This window comes from Buteo buteo, chromosome 15 (genome assembly GCF_964188355.1).
Source record: "Buteo buteo chromosome 15, bButBut1.hap1.1, whole genome shotgun sequence".
Taxonomy (NCBI): domain Eukaryota; kingdom Metazoa; phylum Chordata; class Aves; order Accipitriformes; family Accipitridae; genus Buteo; species Buteo buteo.
Genome location: NC_134185.1, coordinates 31,164,397 through 31,186,728, shown reverse-complemented (window position 1 = coordinate 31,186,728; position 22,332 = coordinate 31,164,397). Strand labels below are relative to the sequence as shown.

The 22,332-nt window shown below is 51.2% G+C and overlaps 1 protein-coding gene across 12 annotated transcripts in view; it reads right to left on the bottom strand.

The window, feature by feature from the left end:
* Positions 1-22,332, bottom strand: part of SLC8A1 (solute carrier family 8 member A1) — a 140,972-nt gene that overhangs the window by 11,371 nt on the left and 107,269 nt on the right. For 4 of the 12 annotated variants that reach the window (XM_075046921.1, XM_075046930.1, XM_075046929.1 and 1 more), the window contains exons 3-8: positions 6,430-6,536; positions 3,739-3,759; positions 2,911-2,928; positions 2,789-2,803; positions 2,064-2,132; positions 1,095-1,225 (exon numbers count right to left, since the gene is read on the bottom strand). In XM_075046921.1, coding sequence (XP_074903022.1) covers positions 1,095-1,225; positions 2,064-2,132; positions 2,789-2,803; positions 2,911-2,928; positions 3,739-3,759; positions 6,430-6,536 — 361 coding nt within the window. Of the gene's footprint in view, positions 1-1,094; positions 1,226-2,063; positions 2,133-2,788; positions 2,804-2,910; positions 2,929-3,738; positions 3,760-5,983; positions 6,088-6,429; positions 6,537-22,332 lie in introns of all 12 variants that reach the window. The other 8 variants (XM_075046922.1, XM_075046923.1, XM_075046924.1 and 5 more) reach the window with 8 other exon arrangements.

Here is a 22,332-nt window from a genome sequence, read left to right as displayed (position 1 = left end):
GCACTTATGGAAAGAGCTTAGCAGATTTTAAGCTCAGGTCAAGAGCCCCAGCAGTGAAAGCAAATGTAAGTACTTGCAATTCCCCTTGCTGCTGCTCAAAAAGACCTTTTGAAACCTGTTTGTGATGGGAGTTTGCACCATCTCAGTGGAGGTTTAACAGCAAATAGCGCTGAGGTGCCACAGCTCCTGTCGTTCCCAACGTCTTGGGAAGAATTTTTACTGGACTCCTTCAAAGCACTCTCTGGGACTTGATCAAGGCCCATTTGTGGAGCTGGGCTCCACCTCCCTGTGCCGCTCAGGAGCTGGAGCTCAGTGCCAGCAGGGAAGGTGCTGTGGCACCAGCGGGTAGGCAATGTTCCTGGGCAGGCAGCCTGAGGGCTGCCCTCCTGCTGGGATGCCTCAGGCACACGCTGACGGTGGGCAGTGAAACCAAGGGAGGGCGGCAGCCACCGCCGCGACACAGTGAGGGCGGTCTGTTATTTTTTGTACTGCAGAGAAATGGAAAAGATAATGCAATGGCCAGTTTTCAGCTCTTGGTCTGGCACACGCATTCATGGCAGCTTAGCTTCACAGCCGTTACTTGCATTTAGGCTATCAGCCCTTTGCGCTGGGAGTCCCAGGCTCCGGGCTCACTCAAGACCGCCTGTAAGTAGGACCTGGGTGTAGCACACCACTGTGAGGACAAGGTTATATTTTAAAGCAACCTGCAGCATTCTGGAGCCCTGTCAACTCTTAGGCTCACCAGACTGATGTGCTTGTATAACAATAACCACAAGCAGTTTGTGAATGGGACAGGAAGACTGGGATCATCCCCCAAGGACCATGGCTGTGGGCTAATGGCCAGGCTAATGAGGATGCAGAGTGCATTTTAACCTACAGCCATCTCACTGGAGTGACCCTCACCCTTTCATCATGCCTTGGCTCAGCTACCTTTCAAAGCGTCCCTCGCTCCTGCTCTGAGACCTTGCGATGCCAGGAGCTGCCTCATTTTGCTGCAATACCACCAAAGTGTGCTTGCCAATGCCGTGCAAACACAAAAGGAGGGTCCCCAGCTGGAGGGGAAGAAAAACAAGGACAGGGGACGTGGACAGTACCTTGAACTCGTAGGATTCCTCAATGATGACTTCGAGCTTGGTGTGCTCCCCCAGGACAGGGCGCCCCAACTCGGCGATTCGACGCTCTTCCTCCTCCTTGCTGGTCAGTGGCTGCTTTTCTTCATCCTCCTCTGCAAAGCAAAGAGCCCGTCGGTGAGCCAGGCCCGGCTGGTCACTCTCTGGAGCTGGCTTCCCATCAGAGGGGGAGGTCAGGAAGCCTCTGGGTGGGAGCGTGAGCGACAGAGCAGCTGAGAAGTAGGAGGTCATGGAGCAATAGACAAGGTAGTTTTGCTGGGAAATGCTTGCAAGAGGTCTGCAACTCGTCCAACCTCAAAAGGAGTCCAGTTCACCTTCAGGGCTGGGAAACAGCTTATTGCCTGGTACCCACTGCCTCTCCTACAGGGATGCTGGGAGGGGACAGATCATCCCTGGGGCTGCACTGTTTCCCAGGTCTCCAGGTCTGCACTGGTGCATGGTCAGGACATTTCTATATGTTACAACCAAAGAGAGCTGCCAGCAGCCCCAGGGCTGAGATGGATATGAAATCTTGGCTCTGCCTCCTCCCGAGCAGGCCGTTACCTTGGGGAAGGGGCTGGCAGCCGGACAGCGTGAAACTCCTGCTGTGATGGTGGGGCTGGAGCCATACAGGTGCGAGGAGCCATCCACAGGGCACGGCCGGGCCCCAAACCCTGTGAGAGGAGGCAGTGGAGGGGCTGCAGAGCAACGGAGCAGGTCTGCACCACCACTGGCATCCATGCAACCTTTGGGGCATGGGGACCCCTGGCAGCACGGCTTTTGTCACTGCAGACCCCCACTGAGCTCCCTTCCAGCCCACCCCAGGGAGGAGCGGGGCATCAGCGCTAAAAAGGGCTGGATTCACTGGAGACATGAGTTAAGCTGTCAGTAGGCAAACACCCCAGTCAGTCCATGTTAGACCGCCACGGCCCTCGTGCGTCACGCTGCCGGTACCTCGGATGGTGACCACGGTGCAAGGAAGAGGATGATCTCTAGCCTGGACCTTCCTGAAGACAGGTTTGCCTATCAAAGCGATCAGTAGGAGATCAGCAGGAGGGACCGTACACCCCGTGCAAACCGCCGCTGTGCGGTTAGTAAGCTCTACTCCTACTTCACACGTGGTTAGCGTTGCTCCCTTGACGGCTGCCCCTCGTCTGCACGGGTGGCACCACGCCGTGGGAAAGCCCTTCTCCTCCTGCTGGTCCAAGGGACCGGCCTCACGGCCAGAGCCTTCTTAGTCTGAATTATTGTTTCCAGGGCTCCCGAGGGGCTGCTTTGCAACGTGCGGGACCCGGGACCTTCTCCCCCTGCAGCGCTCAGCCTAGTGATGGGTGAAGGATGAGCAAACCACGGGCTGCGTGCCTGAAGCAGCCGTGGGGTCCCACACCTCCCGCAGAGCTCGGGCGCCCTGGCCGCAGCCTGGGAAGCGAGGACAAGCTCCCCATGCCGTGCAGAGCCCTGTGCACACCTCCTGTGCGGGGAGGGGAAGGCTGGACCAAGTGGAGAAAGCCCCCTGCTCCAAGAGATGGAGTGGGGGGGCTGCCTGTTGCTTCAGGGGTGACGGCTGACCCCCCTGAGGTGGGGGTTAGGTGTGTGCGGCAGGCAGAGCACTCTGTGAGAGGACACGGCGTTAGTGTGACTGGCTGGGGACGTGGGGCCGCGGGACGGTGCCTTCTTACCCTTCCAGAGTTTCCCTTCAGGGCAGAACAAAAGCAAAGAGGAAACCAAGAGGAAAGAGCGGGGTGAGCATATGGCCATTAAAAGGAGGGAAGGGGGGGGCGGGGAGAGCAGAAATCCATACCTGTGATGGTGAAGCCACCTAGATGAAACCAAAAATGAGAGAGAGAGAGAGAGAGAGAGAGAAGATTAGCATCAGCACAGCAACACGGACACCCTGCAGCCCGCAGGAACGTAGTGGTCCTTCCCTGCCCCACGGCCAGGGACTGCGGACATGGGGGGCTGCTCCCCGACACGCACCCCAGGGATAGTGCGGGGACACCTGAACACAGGCTTTTCAACCCACACCTGTCAGCTGCCACCCCCAAGTACCCAATATATGCTGCGGAGTGGGCAAAACCAGTGCGAGCCTGCCCTGGGTCCGGGGGTGTTGCGGGGACTGAGGGCAGCTTTGCTTCCCTCCCTGGCCGCCCTATCCTGGGGATGGCCAGCAAAGAAATTCACAGGCTGGGTGGGCTCTAAATCTCCCCAAGACTGGAGGCAAAGTTTGCATCGTCTCTTCAGAAAGGATTGGCCAACTTTCCTGTCCAGCCACAAGCATCCCTAAGAAGTCATCAGGCAATCCTGTTTCTGCCATGCCAGTGTAAAAGGCTATGGGTTAATTTGCACGGCGCAGGTTTGTAGCTCGGGGTGTCGGCGGGTTTACTATGGCTGTAACAACGCCACTCCCAAAAAATGCTCCTCGCCACAGCAGGTTACCGCTCATTAACTTTAGTGACTTTGGGGCTTTACTCCAAGGAAAGATATGGCATTAGATACCTGAGCTTACTTAAATAATGCTGACCTAAAAGAGAAAGTTGTGAACAAAGAAAAATGTCAAGCAAAATCAATTGTCTCCGAAAATACGCAGACAAACTGGAAAAATGGAAAAGAAAAACAAATGCGCGCTTACCAAGCTCATTCAACAACAGGGCTGTGAAGGAGACAGACAGAGACAAACACAGAAGAAGAAAAGTAAATGAATAATGAAATCAAAAGGGATATCCACAGAAAGACTCCAGATCCCAGGGCAGAGATTTCAGATCTGTAAAGCTGCAGGATACCATTAGTGTTGAGAGAAAGGCACTAAAAATAAAGGAACAGAAATGTTTCATGGGATTGTGGATTTAAAATAAAAACTATTGCAAACATGGGGTGGATATGTGATTAAAAGGCACACTCCAAAAATTCATTTTTCCCCTTTGAATTGTATGTGCAAGATCTTCCATTGGTCTCAGAGGCAGTTCTGCCCTGGGGGAGAACGCAAGATGTCCCATGTGCAGCGGCTACTGGCTTTGACCTCCTCCAGCTGCCTAATGGGGAGCAATAGCTCCAACCAGGCAGCTGTGCTTCTGGCATATATAACAAGAGAAGAAAAGTCTGTGGCAAGGCTTGGCTCAAGGATCTTGTCGCTCAACTTTTTAGGTCTCCAAAACAGAAGAAAAAGCCTCTCCCTTAGGGCACTGGTGGGTCTCTGGCCTCTGAGGTGTGGACCTCACCATGGCTACATGGCCTAAGGGTGACATTTCAGAGATGCTCTTGTCTCCAGGGTGCCGAGCACACAGCTCGCCCTGCCTTGTTGCCTTTCCTACAAAACCAAGTACAAAAAAACAAGTTTAAAAAAAAATCATTACATGGCCAAAGCAGCAACTAGCATCCTTTAAAATCTTGACTTGCCTTGCAGATAGTGAGTTTGCAAAGCTGAGCTTCCCCCGGGTTTCCTCAGTTATCTCTGTGACCAGGAGGATGACGAACTTTCTTTCCTTTTCCTTCTATTTTTAATTAAAAATTTCAGCTGGGATCTCATGAGCTGGTACCACGATTCTCAAAACTGGGGCCTGGAAAGTGTGTTTGCTCTTGCCAGGCTCAGAAGGCTGAGCCCATGCTGGTCCCTGTGAAGCTGGGCAAATCCGGAGCCGCCGAGTTGAGTTGTCCATGTGTCACTTTATCCTTGGCAACACTGGCTATGCTCCATAGATGCCACTGGCACCTTTTAATGATACAAACCCCACCTGCAGAGCCTGGGCCATGTCAGCATGTCTGATTTTTTAGCCTTGCTTCTGCTAGCTAGTCACATAAACCAGCAGGAAACCTGAGGCAGGGGACGATGCAGCCGACCTAGACGGCACCAGCGCTGAAGGGGAACGTGGCATGGCTGCCGGCTGCGTTTTTAGCCTGAAATGCAGCAGCACGTCCCCACTCAGCATGGGGACCGCTGGGGGCCCTCTCTGTCCTGAACAAATAATGTATTACAACCCCATGCCTGCTGAAGGGAGAGCTTATGTCCCAGAAATTAGAAAGCAGCTCCAAGGCAGACAGACCAAATGCTGCTGCCAACTTTTTACAAAGGGTTTAATAAGGGTCTCTTGTAGGGCAACTAATTATCTTAAGTAACTCTAAAACTGCTTCTTGCTCAGCCACCAATACTGCGCAGAATTAGCTGTTGCCATTAATTTTCACTTAATTTCCTAGCAGAAACAGATGCATGGAAAAATAAGTGAACTCTGTCTTTTTGGGAAGGTTTGCAGTTGGTTTAGAAATGTGATGAAAGAGGAAATTGTTTTTATTATTCCTGTGAGAAGCTATTATCCACTGAAGAGCCATGAAACTTTATTTGAGCATAACCTGATTTCTCCTAGACTGATTGCATCTTACAGTATTACCTGCTGGTGCCGTGATTCTCAGCTATTTTCAGAGACTAGTGCCAGTATAAAAAGGCTAAAATTACTGCTCTGGCCATGCATTTTATTTCAAGCGAAGGCTATTTTATCTTCTGATAGAAATGATGCAGCGTTGCCTTTTTTCTTCTCGAGACTGAATTTTCTACTCAATTAAATGAAGGTCTAGCTGCGACGCGGCAGGGCAGCGCTCCCAAAATGTCTCTGGGGGCTGGCGATGCTCATCGTCCCCTGCGTGGGTGCTCCAGAGCCTCCTGGGAGCGTGCCCTGCTCCCGGGGGGCCCTCGTGAGTGAGACAGAGTCCTCCCCAAATGAAAGAGGAAAGAAAACAGAGCAAAAAGGTGCAGTGGCCAAGCTTCGAAGGAGGGAGGGCAAAACGGCCGGGAGCCAAAGTGCGAGGAGAAAGGAGTGTGAGAGTAGGGAGACACAGAGAAAGCGGACGGCAGCGTCTCAAGAGCTGGTCTGGTTTTACTCTCACACCTTTCACTCCTCGTCGTAGCCACACCGGGTCCCCAAGCACAAGGAAGAAACTGCACTCTTTCTCATACTCCTCACGGTCAAGTACTCTAAGGGTAATGAATTTCCTGTGGGAACACAAGACAAAGGCAAACACATGATTGGCATCACACACGCATGCAGTTCACGTCCGCCCAGGTGCCGTGGTGCCGGAGATGGTCGGGTGGGGGGAAGCGGCTGCACATCCCTCCTGGGGCGTATGGGGAAGGGCAGGAGCATCCCCACCGCCCGGCTGGCGTCGGACCTCGGCGGGCTGGGGGAAGGCTGAGCTCAGGAGGGATGGGAAGTGTCCTCGCTCCTGCCCTTTTCCATAGGCGTTGGGGATGTGAGCGTGGTGTTGCAGGTGCCAGGCATGAGTGAGCCAGACAGGGACACACAGGCTGGGCTCAGCCCCGGAGCACGTCCCCCACCTTTCTTCTCACTCATCTCCACAAGCCGGGGCTCCCCGATCTCTAGGTAGAAGGTCTTGTTTTTCTCATACTCCTCATCATCTATCACCTTGATTGATATCGTTTTGCTGGAACAGAGAAGAAGAAATAGAGATTGAAGAGTAAGAGCGGAAAAGGGAGGAGGGGAGACAGGGAGAGGAAGAGGAGGGTGGAAATGGCAGGAAAAGGGGGCTGCGGACAGAAAACAGTGGGTTTGGTAGCACAGGCTGGAGGGGCAGCACAGCTGAAAGCGAAGGGCAGGAGCCGATGGGCCGAGCCTGCCTCAGGATGAGCACGGACCACAGGGACAGAGCACAGCAGCTCACAGGGTACCATCCTCCCCGGCATGGCCAGAGGCCACGGCTGGACATGACGCAGCCTGGATCAGCCTCCTCCAGAGGTGCCTCGGCCTGGGGGCAGCCGGACACATCCCTTCCCTTTCCAAAAGCCCAGGGTACAGAACAGCCCCCTGAGAGCTTGCACACACTGCACAGGCTCCCGGCGACACGAGCACTGGGAACCAGCACGGACCAAGCCCCTGAAAGCATGATGCGCTGCTTAAACCAGCCCCTGTGCATGGAGGAGGCTCTGTCTCGCCAGGCACAGCAGATCCGTGCTCAATATCATGATCAGCTGCTCAGCTTGGGCTTTGGAGGCTCCAATTTAGAAGTTCAAAAGGGATGCTGGAGTTAGGACTTTTTCCGTGGAGGGAACATAAGGGAAAGACAGTCTTTCTGGTTAGGGCAGGGTGAAGGAAAGCTTCACTCGTGGTGAGATTTGACATTTTATTTTCCTTTGCAACCAGCACAGCCTTCCCCAAGCTCTGAAGGTTTGGTTCTCTCCTGTTTGAGAGTTCTGCAGCAAGTCTTTCTTCTCACATGGCCCAGTGTCCTGGTTTCAGCTGGGACAGGGTTAATTTTCTTCCTAGTAGCTGGTATAGCGCTATGTTTTTGAGTTCAGGATGAGAAGAATGTTGACAGCACATGGATGTTTTCAGTTGTTGCTAAGTAGTGTTTATACTAAAAGTCAAGGATTTTCAGCTTCTCATGCCCAGCCAGCAAGAAGGCTGGAGGGGCACAAGAAGTTGGGAGGGGACACAGCCAGGACAGCTGACCCCAACTGGCCAAAGGGGTATTCCATGCCGTGTGACATCATGCCCAGTTTATAAACTGGGGGCAGTGGGGCTGGGGGGAATTGCCGCTTGGGGACTAACTGGGTGTCGGTTGGCGCGTGGTGAGCAATTACGTTGTGCATCACTTGTATATTCCAATCCTTTAATTATTACTATTGTCATTTTATTAGTGTTATCATTATCACTATTAGTTTCTTCTTTTCTGTTCTATTAAACCGTTCTTATCTCAACCCATGAGTTTTACTTTTTTTTTCCCTGATTCTCTCCCCATCCCACTGGGTGGGGGGGAAATGAGTGAGCGGCTGTGTGGTGCTTAGTTACTGGATAGGGTTAAACCACGACACCCGGGGTTGCCAAATTTACCCCTTGTGGCATCAGCAGGGCAGGTCCAAAGGCACAGCCCCTGCTCAGAGCACAGCCACAAAGCATGCACCACAAAGAGCCTCCTTGCAGGAGGCTGTGGCCACCAGCAGAGAGATTTGTTTCTTGAGGCACCCAGTAGAGTGAAAATTGAGTGAACGAATTGCTTCACCAGGGGAAAAAATTAGCACAGAAGAAGCTTCCCAGCTCTTTTCAGGGATTCATGTAAGTAGCTGAGATACACCCAGCTGCAAGCTGCTCACCAGAAGGTAACCAAACCCCTGGGGTACAAGGGGCTAGTGCATTGTCGGGGGGGACTACTATGGTCTTTCCTACAGTGCAAAGCCCTTGCAAAGACAAGATGGGGGGGCAGAAATCCAGCAGCCCCTGCTCCTGCCCGGAGTGCCCTGCTCACTGTTATGCACATGTGGCATTGCTGCCAGGTCAAGAAATAAGAAGGCAATAACAATAAGAAATAAAAAGGCAATGCAGTGACTGTCTGCAGCCCCCTGCTTGCTGCCGATCTCCTGGCTGGGTTTGCTTTTTCCCCACGCTTGACGGCACTGTCCTTCTGTGAATGCTCTTCCTTAAACAAGCTTCCCAGTCGCTTTCCCCCTGCCCAAGCCTGTCTGTCCCATCCTTTGAAGAAACACCTCTTGCCACATCCCTGGCTGCTCTGTGCTTTCCACATGCAGCCAGCACAAGTTGGAGCAGCCCCGAGGCTGCTCCAATATATGATCAAGAAGGATCTGCTGTTCCTGGCAGGTCTTAGCACTGCAAACCCATAAACATGGAAGAAAGCCACGCTCTAGGGGAGTCAAATTCAGGCCATGCTGCCATAATTTCTGGCTTTCTCCCTTCCTTGCACGTCTGTACTGCCACCCAGAACCCCTCTGTTAAGCTGACAAGTATTTGGCAGCAGAGTCGACATTTTATTCTCATTCAGAGCAAACACCGCCAAGCACTTGGAGGAACAGCCAGGATGATTTCTTGTGCTGTTTGCTATGAGTCAGAAGTGTATTAAGTTTGCCCTTCATGCTTATAATGAAACCATTTACTCAAGAGCAAGTGATGGCAGTGAAAAGTGTAACAACGCAGTATGGCTCAGTGTAATTGTATTTTATAATGAATATCTGTAATAATTTGTTCTGTTTATAATTATTGCTGCAATAGGTTTGTACATAGGAAAAATGGTTACTAAGCATGCAGCTGATCTTGCTTTGCATTGATGAGTTAGGGGAAATTATCGTGTATTAAAAAACTAATGAATGATGCAAAAATGCTCTTAGCCAAGCTATCAAAGAGGACCTGACAGAATTAACGGAATGGCACAATTTCAAAAACATTACTAACAAAACCAATAATTTTCCTGACAACTCCCATTAAAATGTACACTGCACCCTGCCCCCCTGTATGAAAAAAAAAAAGCCTTTCTCAGGAAAGTTAATTAAAAAAGCTGTCTTCATCAATTCTGAGGGCAGCAGAGGTATCAAGCCGTAAACTTCCTATGGGTGTGCTCCAGCTTGCCGCATGTGGCATTCCTCAAAGCCCCACGGAATAATTCTCTCTCACAAAAAGAAACCTGGGTGCCAATTAAAAAAGCTCTTCCTAATGCTTAGACCCAAAACCAATAGGAATTCCTTCAATAATGCAGCCTCAGGGCTTAAAGTGCCACTGCCAGCAGGTGCTGCTATTATGCAGTTTTCCAAGTGATCTTTCTAGGGTGTGAGCAAGTGCTCTGTGTCGGGTAGACGTGCACTGCTGCTGTTTCTGCTGTACAAGGTTGTTGGGAGAAAGGGTGGGAGGAACAAATGGCAAGCCTGCTCTCTGGATGAATCTCCAATCAGCAAGAATTGCTAAGGCAAATTTGTCCCTGGAATGAGACTGCAATCCTGGAGAAAAGGATTACCTCCTAATGGTGTTTGAGATCACACCTGTTTGAGAAACAGCAAGTATGTGAAAATAACACAGGCTATTCTTAGAGCATGCCTGATCTCCACCACGCTGCCTTTTGCCTGCTGCAAAGCCCCTCCGCAGGGTCCCGCGTGCACGGGGCCTTGCGGCAGGGTTTGATCAGTGCAGAATGAGGACAGGACGATCAGGCAACTGCACCATTTATCCTGCGCTAGAGGAAGGACTGCTTTCTACAGTAATCTAGGACACACGCTGATGACACCCTGCTCTTGCTGGACCCTCTGACATGGTCTCTGCTTCTCGCTCCTCTCCCAGGCAGAGATTTGCTGGGTAGGGCAGGCTGTGATGATGTGAGCAGCATCGAGCTAGCGTGGGGCTACTGGTGCAGGCTGTGGATTGCAGCCCGTGTTTTAGGTGGCCTCACCTAGTCCTGTGCTCCTGCTGCATTCAGTGCCCAGTTTTGCAAGCCCGCTGCCCGCAGTCCTTTTTTTCAGAGGCACGTGTTGCTGCGTGAGGCTGATGTTCTTGCATTACAAGACATGGCGTGAATGAGGCAGACCAGGAGCGCCTGTCAGAGCCAGGACAGCTTGCTAAGGCTCACGGAGTGACGTGGGCTGGTGAGATATCCACCCCTTGGTTTCCCTAGCTGGACACAGCGGCATGAAGTATGCCGAGATCCAGAGTCCCGACAGCGCAAGTACGTGCTGAAGTTTGCATTTCAAGTCTCTCTCTCCTGTGGCTCAGGGGCTCTTCCAGCACAAGACATGATAGTGCTTGTGTAAACAGAAAACAAAAGGGACACTGTATAGCACCCTGAAACCCCCACTGCTGACTCACTGCAGGGCCAGAAACCAGGAGTCCCGAATCCATGAGGCAGAGGGAAAAAACAGAATATTAAAACAGAAGATTAAATCAGCCTCTAAACCACTACACATTTTCTTCACCTCATGTGAATCTGGGGTCCATCTAGATGGTGCTTCCAAGCTGTCCCTCAAATCCTCACAAAGGTCTAGTATCAGCTTTGCTTTGGGGATGAAAGTGGTGTTTCTGCCATAATCTAACATTCCCAGGAGCTGAGTATTTAAGCCAAACACTCAAGATCCCATGACTGTGCAACACCACAGCCTTTGAGAAAGCTGGAATATACTTTTTTCCTGCCTTGTCCTTTGGTCACACTGTAGGTGGGAAAGAGCAATTTCTGGAGCATCTCTCCAACACATTCGGGTGCCTGGGGCTAGAGGTCCCTCTGCCGAGCCGGGCTCTGTGTTGCCCTAAACCACCAGGCTTGGCACACCTCCTGCCTTCCTCCCTACCTGCTGCAGGGAGCCCCAGTGCCACCACGGGGCAAGTTTGGAGGAAAGCACTGCTGCTGCTGGGGTTTTCTTTCCATTGGTGTTGAGCTAAAGAGCCCCGTTCTAGAATGACGGCTGATGGTATCCATGGTGCATCCAACCACCTGCATTTCTGTGCCAGAAATTGCTCTTCCCTGAGTCTGTACCCAAGGCAATTGCTGAGGGAATGAGTTTCATTTCTATATACCAGAAATCAAAGAATAAAACAAGTCTTGCAGAATTGCAGCTCCAGCTCTTCTCCTCTTGCTGACACCCAGCAGCAACAAGAGAAGGATGGTATGTTTGTGACCACAGCGTACAAATCTCTGCCCTTGCTCCAAGCCCAATGCTCTCCATCAGGATTTAGTTTTCATTTCAAACCATGCTATTTCATTTGAACTGTAAAAGTCTTTTAACAGAGCATTCCCCCACAAACCTTAGTTACAATAGCCCATGGAAAAGTTCTCTTGGCTGGTGATGCTCTAAGGATGGTGCACCAAGGGAAGAACTGCTATACCTGATCAGACCCAATGGCCATCCAGCACAGCCTCTTCTCCTGACAACTGCCAAGAGCACCTTGGAGTAGGAGGATACCAGAGCAGGACGCGCGTATAGACAGTATTTCCAACTGATACTCTCCCAGGCCCCAGGTATTTGTGTCTCAGGAGTTTCCTAACCAGACCAGCTTTCTATGTATTTAGCTATGCTCTGCAGATTTCTCCCATTTCCCTTTGAGCCTGAGTAAGCTTTTGGCATTAGTGGTATCCCATGTGCCAGGGAGAGCGATGTGGTTGCTAATACCAGCTCAGTGTCACGGACAGCAAACAGCTGCTCTTAGGAGGTGATGTGTACTTGGCACAAGCGTGCCAGCCCACCTGCATGTTCTGGGCACATCTCTGGAACGGGCAAGAGAGAGCACCCAGACGCCTGCCTGCAAGTGACCCCGGCAGGGACATGGCACTGGCAGGCCGGGGCTGAATGTCCCCTGTCAATGGGCAAGCAAACTGGCTTTGTACAATGGCAAAGACAGGGCAAGAAGAGAGCTAATGCTTAGAGAAAAATGCCAGCTGGGGAAAGCACCCTGTGAGCAATCTCATGCATGTGCAGGGACACGTTCATATGTAACAAGCTAGCAGAGTCTAGCACAGGGTGACAGGAGCAGAACAGAGACAAATAGGGGAATATTTGTCTACAAGTATTTTTTTGACCAAGGCCACATGAGAAGATGGGCGCAGCCCTGGGCAGAGGTGTAAGGAGCTGGGACTCCCAGCTCTCCTACCTCCACTAGCCTTTTCTCTTGTGGGATCGGATGGCACCAGGAATGACTGGTGACAACCTACTTGGACCTTTGCATTCATTTCGAACCTGAATATCTGCACAGTCACGGTGCATCAGTGGAAATCCTCAATATACTTGCAAAAATCCTGCCATTCCCAATCTACACTGTACTGCTTAGTTATGTGAAATGGCAGAAAACCCTCTCATGACTCAGACAAGTGACCAGAACTGCAAGGACCAAGGGAGCTTGCTGTTTCCAGGGCATCAGCAATCAGCTCCAGAGAGATCCAGGCAGGACATGGTGAGGGATGGGACATCCTGCAGGGCGCTTCTTGATAGGGCCAGATCTCCAAGAGCAGAGCTGCTGCTCAGATTCAGCATGGCGAAAAGTGGTTTTCATTGCTGCACAACGTATCTCTTAGCTCTCCTTCAGAACTGTAGCCATGCCTTTTAAAAACTGCTTTCTTTTCTTTCTTTTTTTTTTTTTTCTGAGTGAGAGAATGAGGTCAGCTACCTCCATCCTTGGAGATGTTCAAAGCTTGCCTGAGCAACTTGCTTTAGCTTTGATGTTGGCCCTCTAAGAAGAGGTTGGACCAGAGACCTTCTAATCCAGAAACCTTCCAATCCAGAGATGTTGCCCACCTCAACACTGCTGTGCACCTAGATCAGAGATCTTGCAACTAAGAAAGCATCATTGTGCCCAGATCACCAATGAGCTGGGGCTGGAATAGCTAAGAAGTAGTGCATGTAGCCAGTAATGGTGTCTCCAGTGGGCCAGGAAAATGATAATCTCTAAACACACAACCAACCAACTGCTATAGCCATCAGTAACTAGCTTGCCCATGAGAACATGGCATACTGTTGTTGCCTGGACAGATAGACACTTATTCCTGAATGAATAGAGGGAACAATGCGCTTATGCAGCTTGTCACCCATCCAGCTTCCACTGATCACCCAGGAGAATGACATGAATAGCTTGGAGGACTTTCAACTGCAGATTCATAGTTGCAACATCCAGGGTAGGCAGTCGGGAGTGGAGTCCTGTTGCCTCAGCCCGGTGCTGCCAGCCCTGACCCCCCAACAGCCAAGCACTCCCCACCCAGAGGGTCAGCGATCGCGGCGAGAGAATAGCCGCAAGGGATGCACGTTCTGGAAGTGACATTTCAAAGCCACATCCATTGGTGCTGCCCATTCCAGTACGTGCTCTCAGACTCCCGCAGAGAGCTGTCACTTTGATTTCTCATACATCTGCTTGTCAGCCAGTCACTTAATTAGCTGAAGTTAACGCTTGCCAGGAGAGATGGGCATGTGGTTTGGGAGACTCCCTGCCCTGCGCAGCTCATGTAAGCGCTGGGCAGTGCCTGTGCAGAGGGGCAAGCGGGCTGCTGTAGGGGATCAGGTGCCGGAGGGGAGAAAGCTCCCAAATTATCATCGGGGCTGGGCACCACCAGAACCAGCGGCCAGGGCCATGCAAACTGGCTGTGGCCACAGCGAGGAGTCTGAACCAGACCCCAGAGCACGGGGGGCTGGAGCCAACCGCCAAGACCAAGGCAGCTCTTTCTCTCCCCATCCCTGCCTCCGCTCCGCGTTGCTCTCCATCTCCCTGGCTGTCCTTATCTGCTTGGCGAGCCTCCCTGGAGGCTGCAGGGGCTCGAGGTCCTGTCTGTGCTGTTATAGACACAAAGACACGTAGCTGCTCCCTGCAGCACACAACTCTTCCGACCAGGGCACCAGTGAGTGCTTTTATGTAATTAGCAGCTTCATTGCTCAAATTTCTGACAGCTACTTGAGGAGGGAAGTTGTCTTGCTGCTGGATGGAAAATGAGCAGATCAGGCTTTTCTTCCACCAGTTGACAACAAAATTGCACGTGATGGTGAGGAGGCGACCACCTCACGTGCAGAAAGACACCCAGGTCTGCGGTGGAGGTGTTCGTCCCAGCCACAGAGGATGTGTCTGGCAGGGGACACACGAGAGGTCAATGCGATGCCGGCTCAGCCAGTGCAGGGACACACCTTCCTGAGGGACAGAAGATGCACAGAAATGGGCCAGGTCATGTGAACGACCTTGTGTCACACATGATTTTAGCTGTTACACAGTGGTCTCTGACAGAGGAGAGGGTTCATTAGGGTTTCTGTCCCTGCTGATGGGATCCCGTCTTTGTAAGGTGTCCCATGAATCACCCATGCGGGTCCTTTGCTGAACCAAGCCTTGCTGACATGAAATGTCTGTACTTAATGAAAATTTTGCCTGCATCATGCTGCAAACATGACATGGAGGGCAAAGGAAAACCCGCCTGAAGCTAAGCCTGACACGTGCTTTGGAAAGTGTGGATGTGAGCTGATCTGATGTGGCAGCTTGCTTTACTGGTCCAGGAGCCCAGGTCCGCGTGGGGCTGCACCGTCCAATGCCTACCAAACCCATGATTGAGCACACCTGCAAACAAAGGGAGAGGGAACCGGTTCCTCTATCCTCCCCCCACCTCTGGAGCCAAAATTCATCTGGCTGCTCTTATTTTCTTGGTTGCCCTCCACCTCTTTCTCCAAGGCTTGCTGAATCAATCTTTGTAAGACCACAGGGCTGTGTTGTCATTTCCACGGCTGCATAAACCAACTGCTCCCCTGGCCTCAGGATGCATTGAATTTAAATGGCAACATACAGCTCAAATACATATCACTGGCCTGCTCCAGAGCCTCACTACCAGGAAAATCCTGGAAAAGGAGTCAGCCTGCTCTTCCCTGGCCCTGTGGAGATACAAGATGTGAGAGGTGGTTTGCAGAGACAGGAGGACTGAGAGCTGTTGCTGCTCGAATAGCTTCTGAGGCACAGCTGATGCTCAGTGCCTCAGAAAACACTTTTCAGGAGCGACAATTGCCAGGTAAGATGATTTCACATGCTAGACTGAATGCTGCTTGACTCTCCTCTTGGGAAGACCATATTGGGCAGGATTTGTCAGACCAGAAATGCTTTTCTGGGGAATCCTCGAGGTTTGCTCTGATCTGACTGTGAATTTTGCACTCTGGCTAATGCAATTCTTCAGTCATCTGCCAACGTCACATCTTGCAAGGGGCCAGCTACGCAAAAAGATGCATGGCACTCTCTTGATCTACCCTAAAACAGGGCCTGAGCCCGTGGTCATGCTTAAATGTTTCACTGTCCCAGGGCAGCTGAAGGTGTGACCTCCCCCTTCCCGTGGCTCTGGATGCAGTAACACCAGGTCAAAACAGTGCTTTGCTGTTCTTCCCCAATCCCACTGCCATGCATGTCTAGTAATGGTCATCCACAGTCCTTATAGCTCCCAGAGTGCCTGCTGGAGGCAGAATCAATCACTGGGGCACCAAACAGGAGAGACTCCATTTAGATCAGTATCTGGATCACCAAGGACAGCATGCACTAACAGTGCAATACAAGTGACAACGACTAGGAGGGAAAACACATTTGATGTGAATTTGATCAAAACCACCCCCACCAGCAATTGCTTAAGGCATCTGGGAAAGCTGACAGAGCAGAAATAACTTCTCCCCTGGCTTTGCACAACCCTGCTCATGCCAGCTAAAAACTGCCATTAGTCCCTAAAAATTCAGCCTGTGCTGCAGGCAAAGGGTTGACTGCCCAGGGCTCAGCCCAGCCCAACATCCTTGCTTACTACAAAAACCCTGCAAATCCCATCTCTAAGCCTGCAGGGTTCAGAGTCAAAACCTGGCTCTGCCTTTCCCCTCATTCTGCCTTTCTGGGATTTTTCTCCTTGTGCCTGGCCGGTCACTCAGGTCTGTGAGTAATGCGGGTGGGTAACGAAGGGGACAGACACTCGGCTCCAATGTTTCATCGTGCTCCGTTGGCAAGATTTGCCCTGGTTCACAGGGAGCTGGGTGATGGGGGGGTGGCGTGTGGCAGGGAAGAGGCGTGTGCTGAGCGGAGAAGGGGTCAAGGCTGGATTTGAAATCTCCACTGGAAAACTTGAAATGGAAAACAAACACGGTGAGGAATAAAATCGCAAAGGAGTTCGGGTGGGAGACGAACTCTGGGTCAACCCCCCCATCCCTCTCCCCCATTGTCCTCATACACGTTTTCCCCAAGGAAAGCAACTGGAAACTCATACAAGCGCTTCTTGCTTCTCTACGCACCCAAATACGCATACGGCTTTTCTTTACAGCCAGGTCCTCCCTTATGACAATAATTGCTCTAGCCTTTCAGATAAATACAAGTTGCTCTTCCCTGTGTGCACCTGGCATAGTTGCCATGACAATGCTCCTCAAACCAGAGACATCACTCTTATTGAAATGGCTTTGGCACTCCCCAAAATGAATTTCAACAAGCAACTGCCAGCAGAGAGTACATTTCTGCAGCCCTGTTAATCATTTAGCAAACTTTGCTAAGTTAAAGCTGACTAAACAAAGCAGTGGGGACCATGCAAAATAACAGGTTCATGTCTAATAGCATGGCTTCAGCATCAGAAATCAGGATTCAAGGAAGTCCAAAATAATTCTGTTGTGCATCAGCTGCTCCAACACTGCCACTGCGGCAAGATTTTGTATCACTCATACCAGCACTTCCCTCCCAGGGAAGGTACATTTCAAATCTCACTTGCTGGGGTTTCAGGGCAAGGGAGAATTTCCCTTGTTGTTTGGGAAGACGCTGGCCAAGGCGTCTTGATTGTGCCCTGCCACTGTGCCAGGGCTGCTGATAGGTTGCTTTGCTGCTGGAAAAGCAGCTGTATATGGGAAAAGCAGGAGAGGATGAGGGGATGTTCAGTGACAGCAGAGGGCATGCTGCAGAAATTCAAAGGGCAAACATCAATATCGAATGTGCAGGTTCCCTTTCAGGAGCAGTATCCAGTTTCACTTTAACTTCATGCTCAGTCAGGGGTGCATCTGACTCCTGTTATTTGCTGGCTGGCCCCGAAAATCAGCCCCCTCTTCTCAAGGCACTGCCCCAAAACTCTTGAAGTGGTGACCCAAATGCAGGACCAAGGCCTCCTGATGGTGTTGCAGAAATAAGCACTTCACCATCACTACATTTATCATCCTCTGCCTAATGATGAAAGCGACTGACTTCAAGACTCAGAAAGTACCTGTGACTGAACCATTTTGTGCTGTGCTGCTCTCAAGAGCTTCTGTGCCAACTTAGCAAAACACGTGTGCATGCACACACACATGCACACACGTTGCAGTCAAAGTGCTGAACAAAATGACATCTGCCTTAACGTGCGATGTGTGCATGTGTGCAGATGGGATCTGCATTTGCAGGCGCAGCACACAGCAAACATCCTACCTGCTCTCCCTGCGGGGGCCCTGCTGATGCTAATGGACTCCGGAAAAACCTTTTGATCTTTTATGAGCTTGTCGCTAAGTGTCACACTGAACTTTTATTAGAAGAAGTTGTAAGTAATCTTCTGTCAAGGGAGGTTCAAGTGCAATGCTCACATTTTAGCAATTTAAATGACTGGCTGCAGAGCTCACTCCTGTCCAGACTCCCTTTGGAAAGTCACCCATGCTGGACCAGTATCTGGGGTTACCTAACTGTATAAAAGACACGAAGCCTTTGGGTACCAGCATATGAAATACTGTCATTATACAAGCTTGAAGCATCAGGGATGCTCATTTCTGAAGACCATATTCCAAGCCGTGAGCTACACTCCAGTGCCATGCAATGCCGTCGCTGTGCCACAAGGCAAGCCCTGCAAGGGAGGCGATGCAGAGCTACCCAGGGATGAGGCCAGCAAACTTTGAACGGGCTCCGCAAAGTACTCCCCAGCCACCCCCAGAGAGGGGCTGCTGCTGCGGCAGTGCTGCCTTAAACAGGGACAATGTTTGGAGCATCAAGTTAACAAATGACCCTAGAATGCCCGCTCTAAGTTCTGCACTGAAGGTGTTGCTTGGTGTTTTCACACTGCTGTTTCCATCTTTTGGGGACGGCTCTGGCCAAGAAAGAGTGTGTGCTGGGGTTGAGTGCCAATGGCGGGTTCCTCTCTGCCCTGAGCCCAGCAAGACTCTGCAGGGAGGGGACAAACTTGGCCCCAGGGCTTGGCTCCGAACACGGCAGAGCAATGGGGAAAGCTGGTCTGCCTCTGAAATTTGTGTCTCTGGACACCACTTGTTTTCAGAAAGAGGATGTAAATGCAGGAGCTGATTTTACCTCCCTTGGCTGGAAACACAGCCAAGCCTTCAGAAAGTTTGGGAGTTGTTTTCATTTTATTTTTTTCTTTCCCCCTTCCTTTCCAATGAGTTGCCTCTCCAGAGAGCAAAGGAAAAAAGCATGTCAGCTGAGATGGGATTTTTTCCCTACCTTTTCAAACACCTCCAGGTCTTTAGTTGCTGCCAGAGATTAATGCCCATTGCCTTGCAAGGACCTTTCTGAAACAGCCCTGAGAAGACCAGAGGATGCTAATGTCCTCAGGCTGCTGTGTCCCGGCAGAAGCAGGCGCTCGAAGATGTGCAGGGCTGTGGTACCCGGGTGGAGGGTGCTGCCGCAGCAAGGAGCCATTCCCCGTCCCTGCTGAAGGGCTTTGCCACTCCGGCAGCTGGAGCATCCTGACAAGGGCCGCTCCAGTGGGGATTCCCTGCTGCTGGACACACTGGAGGTTGGGAGCATGTGGGCAATTTCAAGAGCCACCGTTCTCACTGCATGACTGACACACCGTCTGTTTACTGCCAAATAAATTAAACTGTGAAATACGGCCCTCTCAACTGAAACTCTGTGTATAAAAACTCATTGAAAGAGACACCAGGTCTCCTGAAATCCCCAGTGATACATGGGGTTGTGGTGGGAGCACAAAAGCAAACGCATATTTGCTAAGGATCCCTCCCAGTGCTGAGATAGGCAGGAAACCAACCCTACGAGGAGGATGAAAAAATTCTGCTTCTGTCTCCAGTTACCAAGGAGATTGTTTAAACAAAGCTAAAATAAGAGGAACCGAGTCGCCGAGAGAAACGTGAATGTGGAAGAGAACTCGAGTGCTTTGTGACAGCTTGCTGCCTTACAAGCTGGGCAGGGTCCCTGCGATGGGCTCGATCTTGGCCAGCAGCTCTTCCCCTCTTCTTGGGGGAAAAAGTCCACATTTCAGTTTACGTGCACCCGGGTGAAGATGGCAAGGAGTATTTAAAAATGGCAATACAGAAAAGTCCTTACCCACAGAGGCCTCAGCCATGTGTCAGCCCCATTTATGGCAATCGTGGCAGCAGGACGCAGAATTTGGTGCTCCCAGCCTAGACCTGTCTTTGTGCGTTCAGGCCATCAGAGGAGACCTCCCTGTGGGAGCAAACTAAATCCAGCTATATGTGGGGCTAAAAATGACTCCCTTTTGTGGCCAGCTCAGCAGCTCCAGTGCCCGTCTTAAGCTCGGAAGACTGGTAGATATATAGAATGCCAGATGGAAAATCCTACTGCAGAGCTCTGTGGACACACACATGCTGGATTTGCTCCTGTGACAGTCAAAGGTCAGAAGCCAAAGCCCACCAGGTGGTTTGCAAAGACAGGGCTCTCTTAAGCCCCACAGGTTGCACACCCCACGTCAGGGGCTGCCCCAGGTCCAGCTGTGCATTGCTGTACCATGCTGGAAACCGCTGATGTTACATGGAAGCAGCGATTCCCACACAAACCCCAGAGCCCAGGAGCTGGTTTCCATCTCTCTGCAATCCTTAGTTAAGACAACAAGAGGGAAAAGTTCCCAGACGCTGTTTCTCCAGCTGATTCTCATATCTTACGCATGTTCATCCGGATGCCTAATGCCCTCAGGACTTTGAGTTAAAGGCAAAGCATGTCAAAGCGCCTGTCGTTAAACTTGCCCATGACTTTCCACTGTTTTAGAGTCTCTTTCAGTTGCTTGATACTTTGCCAGACTTTAGCCATTGAGTCTGAAACTTTCCATGTGGAGTGGCCACTGCTGAGAGAGTTATGAAAAGCCCCACCATCTTTGCCACTGAAGACTCAGCTTTGGGGAAAAAAATGTGCTGCTTTGCCCATGCAAACGTTTTTTTCCCAAACACCATATTGAGTAATTCTTTCTTCCTTATGCTTTGCTGCAGAGGATGAAACTTAGCAGAAGGATCTCTCCAGTGCTTAGGATGTGCCAATCCCATAAAAATTTGCTTAAATTAGACCAAGTTCTAAGACTCTAAAGACTTGCAAAATGCGTAGGCTTTCTTCGAACTGGCAGCTCAAGGTCTTGGAAGATTTCATCTGCTCTGGAAATGCTCCATCCTCTCCCAGTGCCAAACCTGCCTTTGCACAGGCTGTGCCCTCAGCAGGGCTTTCCCTGTGCCTGGGAGCCGCTGGGGAGCTGGGAGCTCTGGCCGTGATGGGGAAGCTGGCTGGCCTGGGTGCCCGCGGCAGGGGCACAGCCGCAGAGCCTGGGGAAATCCCAAATCCGTGCCCCCCCCCCCAGCTCCCCCTTACTGTTGGCCTCTCAGCTATGAATACCTCCGAGCACATGGACTCCTGCTTGCTGCAGGGATGACAGGCTCCCCGCAGTAATTTTGGTAGCCCTTCTTCATCAGCTTGCGCTAGGGAAGCGATGAAGCTTGCTGGGGCACCTACACCTGCTCCCTGGTACTCCGCCTGGGATCTGCAAGGGACGATTCTCCTTTTTTAGCTGTCCTCATCCTGAGCTCGACGTAGTGAGCCAGGGCTGCTGGGGAAAGCCAGAGGCACATGGCTGGAGTTTAACTCTGGGCCAAAGCGCTTGGCTTGGTAGGACCACGCTCCAACCTGCTCATTGCGTTGGCTGGCTGCAGATGGAGTGACGCTACGGAAAAAACCTGCTCCTCCTGGGAAGGGCAATTTAAAACCAGAAGACTTAGAAGCATTTAAAGCACAACGAGATAGAAACACTCCTCCGTACCGTGTTCGGGAGTTGCTCCCTAGCTTGGGCCTGGTGGGAACCCCAGGGATGGCTTAGGAGCTGTTGGGTGCAAGGAGAGCAGGAGGGAACGAGGCTGCCCAGAGAGCCCTCCCAGTGCAGAGCTCGGGAGGGGAAGAAAGACAGAGAGAAACAAAGCTAGCATTAATTGCCTTTGGCTCCAGGATGCCATGCCGGTGATGGTAATTACAGAGTGAAGAAAAAAAAGGTGCTTTTAAGAAGTGTTCCAAAGAGGCTGTCTGTCAGGATTCAAGGAAACTGTAGCAAAGTGTAGTAAGAAGAAAACAAATTGACCAAAACAACCAGCCAGGAAATAAAGGCTGCCTTTTGTGTCCTGCCCCTCTTCCCCTCTGAAACTCATCAGCTTTTCGTTCAAGCATGGGAATAGGTGCTGTCGTGGGGATGTTAGTGCTTTCGAAGAAGAGAATGAAATCTCAGCAGGAGACTCCATTCAAAGAGCCTGTTTCCAGCAGGCTGAGGTACCCTTCCAAACACTCCGTGACGCAGCCCCCACTGCTGTCATTCATCACACCAATTCACACCATCTCATCGTGATACCTAATTTTTGACCGAATATCTGGATGCCAAACTGACTGTAAGCATGTTTATTTATTACAGCCAGGTAGGGATCCTTTAGTAGCCACACATAATTGCAGACCTATTTTCTCAGCAGAGCTCACACTTTTAAAGCTATTTAGGTGTTTAATTCAAACCCTAACCACAATAGCTGTAGCAGGTCTTAAGCATGGTCAGGGTTTCTGGCCATGTGCCTGCAGGCTTCAGCCTGAGCCTGACCGGCCAGAAGCTGTAAGAAGAACAAAGAACATCCGTGGCAGCACAGTCCCAAAGACTCAGCTGATGGTACCACCATGTGTAGCAAAATGCATGGGGATCCAGACCAAATCTGGAAAGAAGGGCTGTGAGGCCACGCAATAAAGTCACATCTGCCCCCTCTGCAGTTTTCAGCATGTTTTGACTGCATTGCAAAGTGAATGGGGAAAACCTAGGCAGCAAG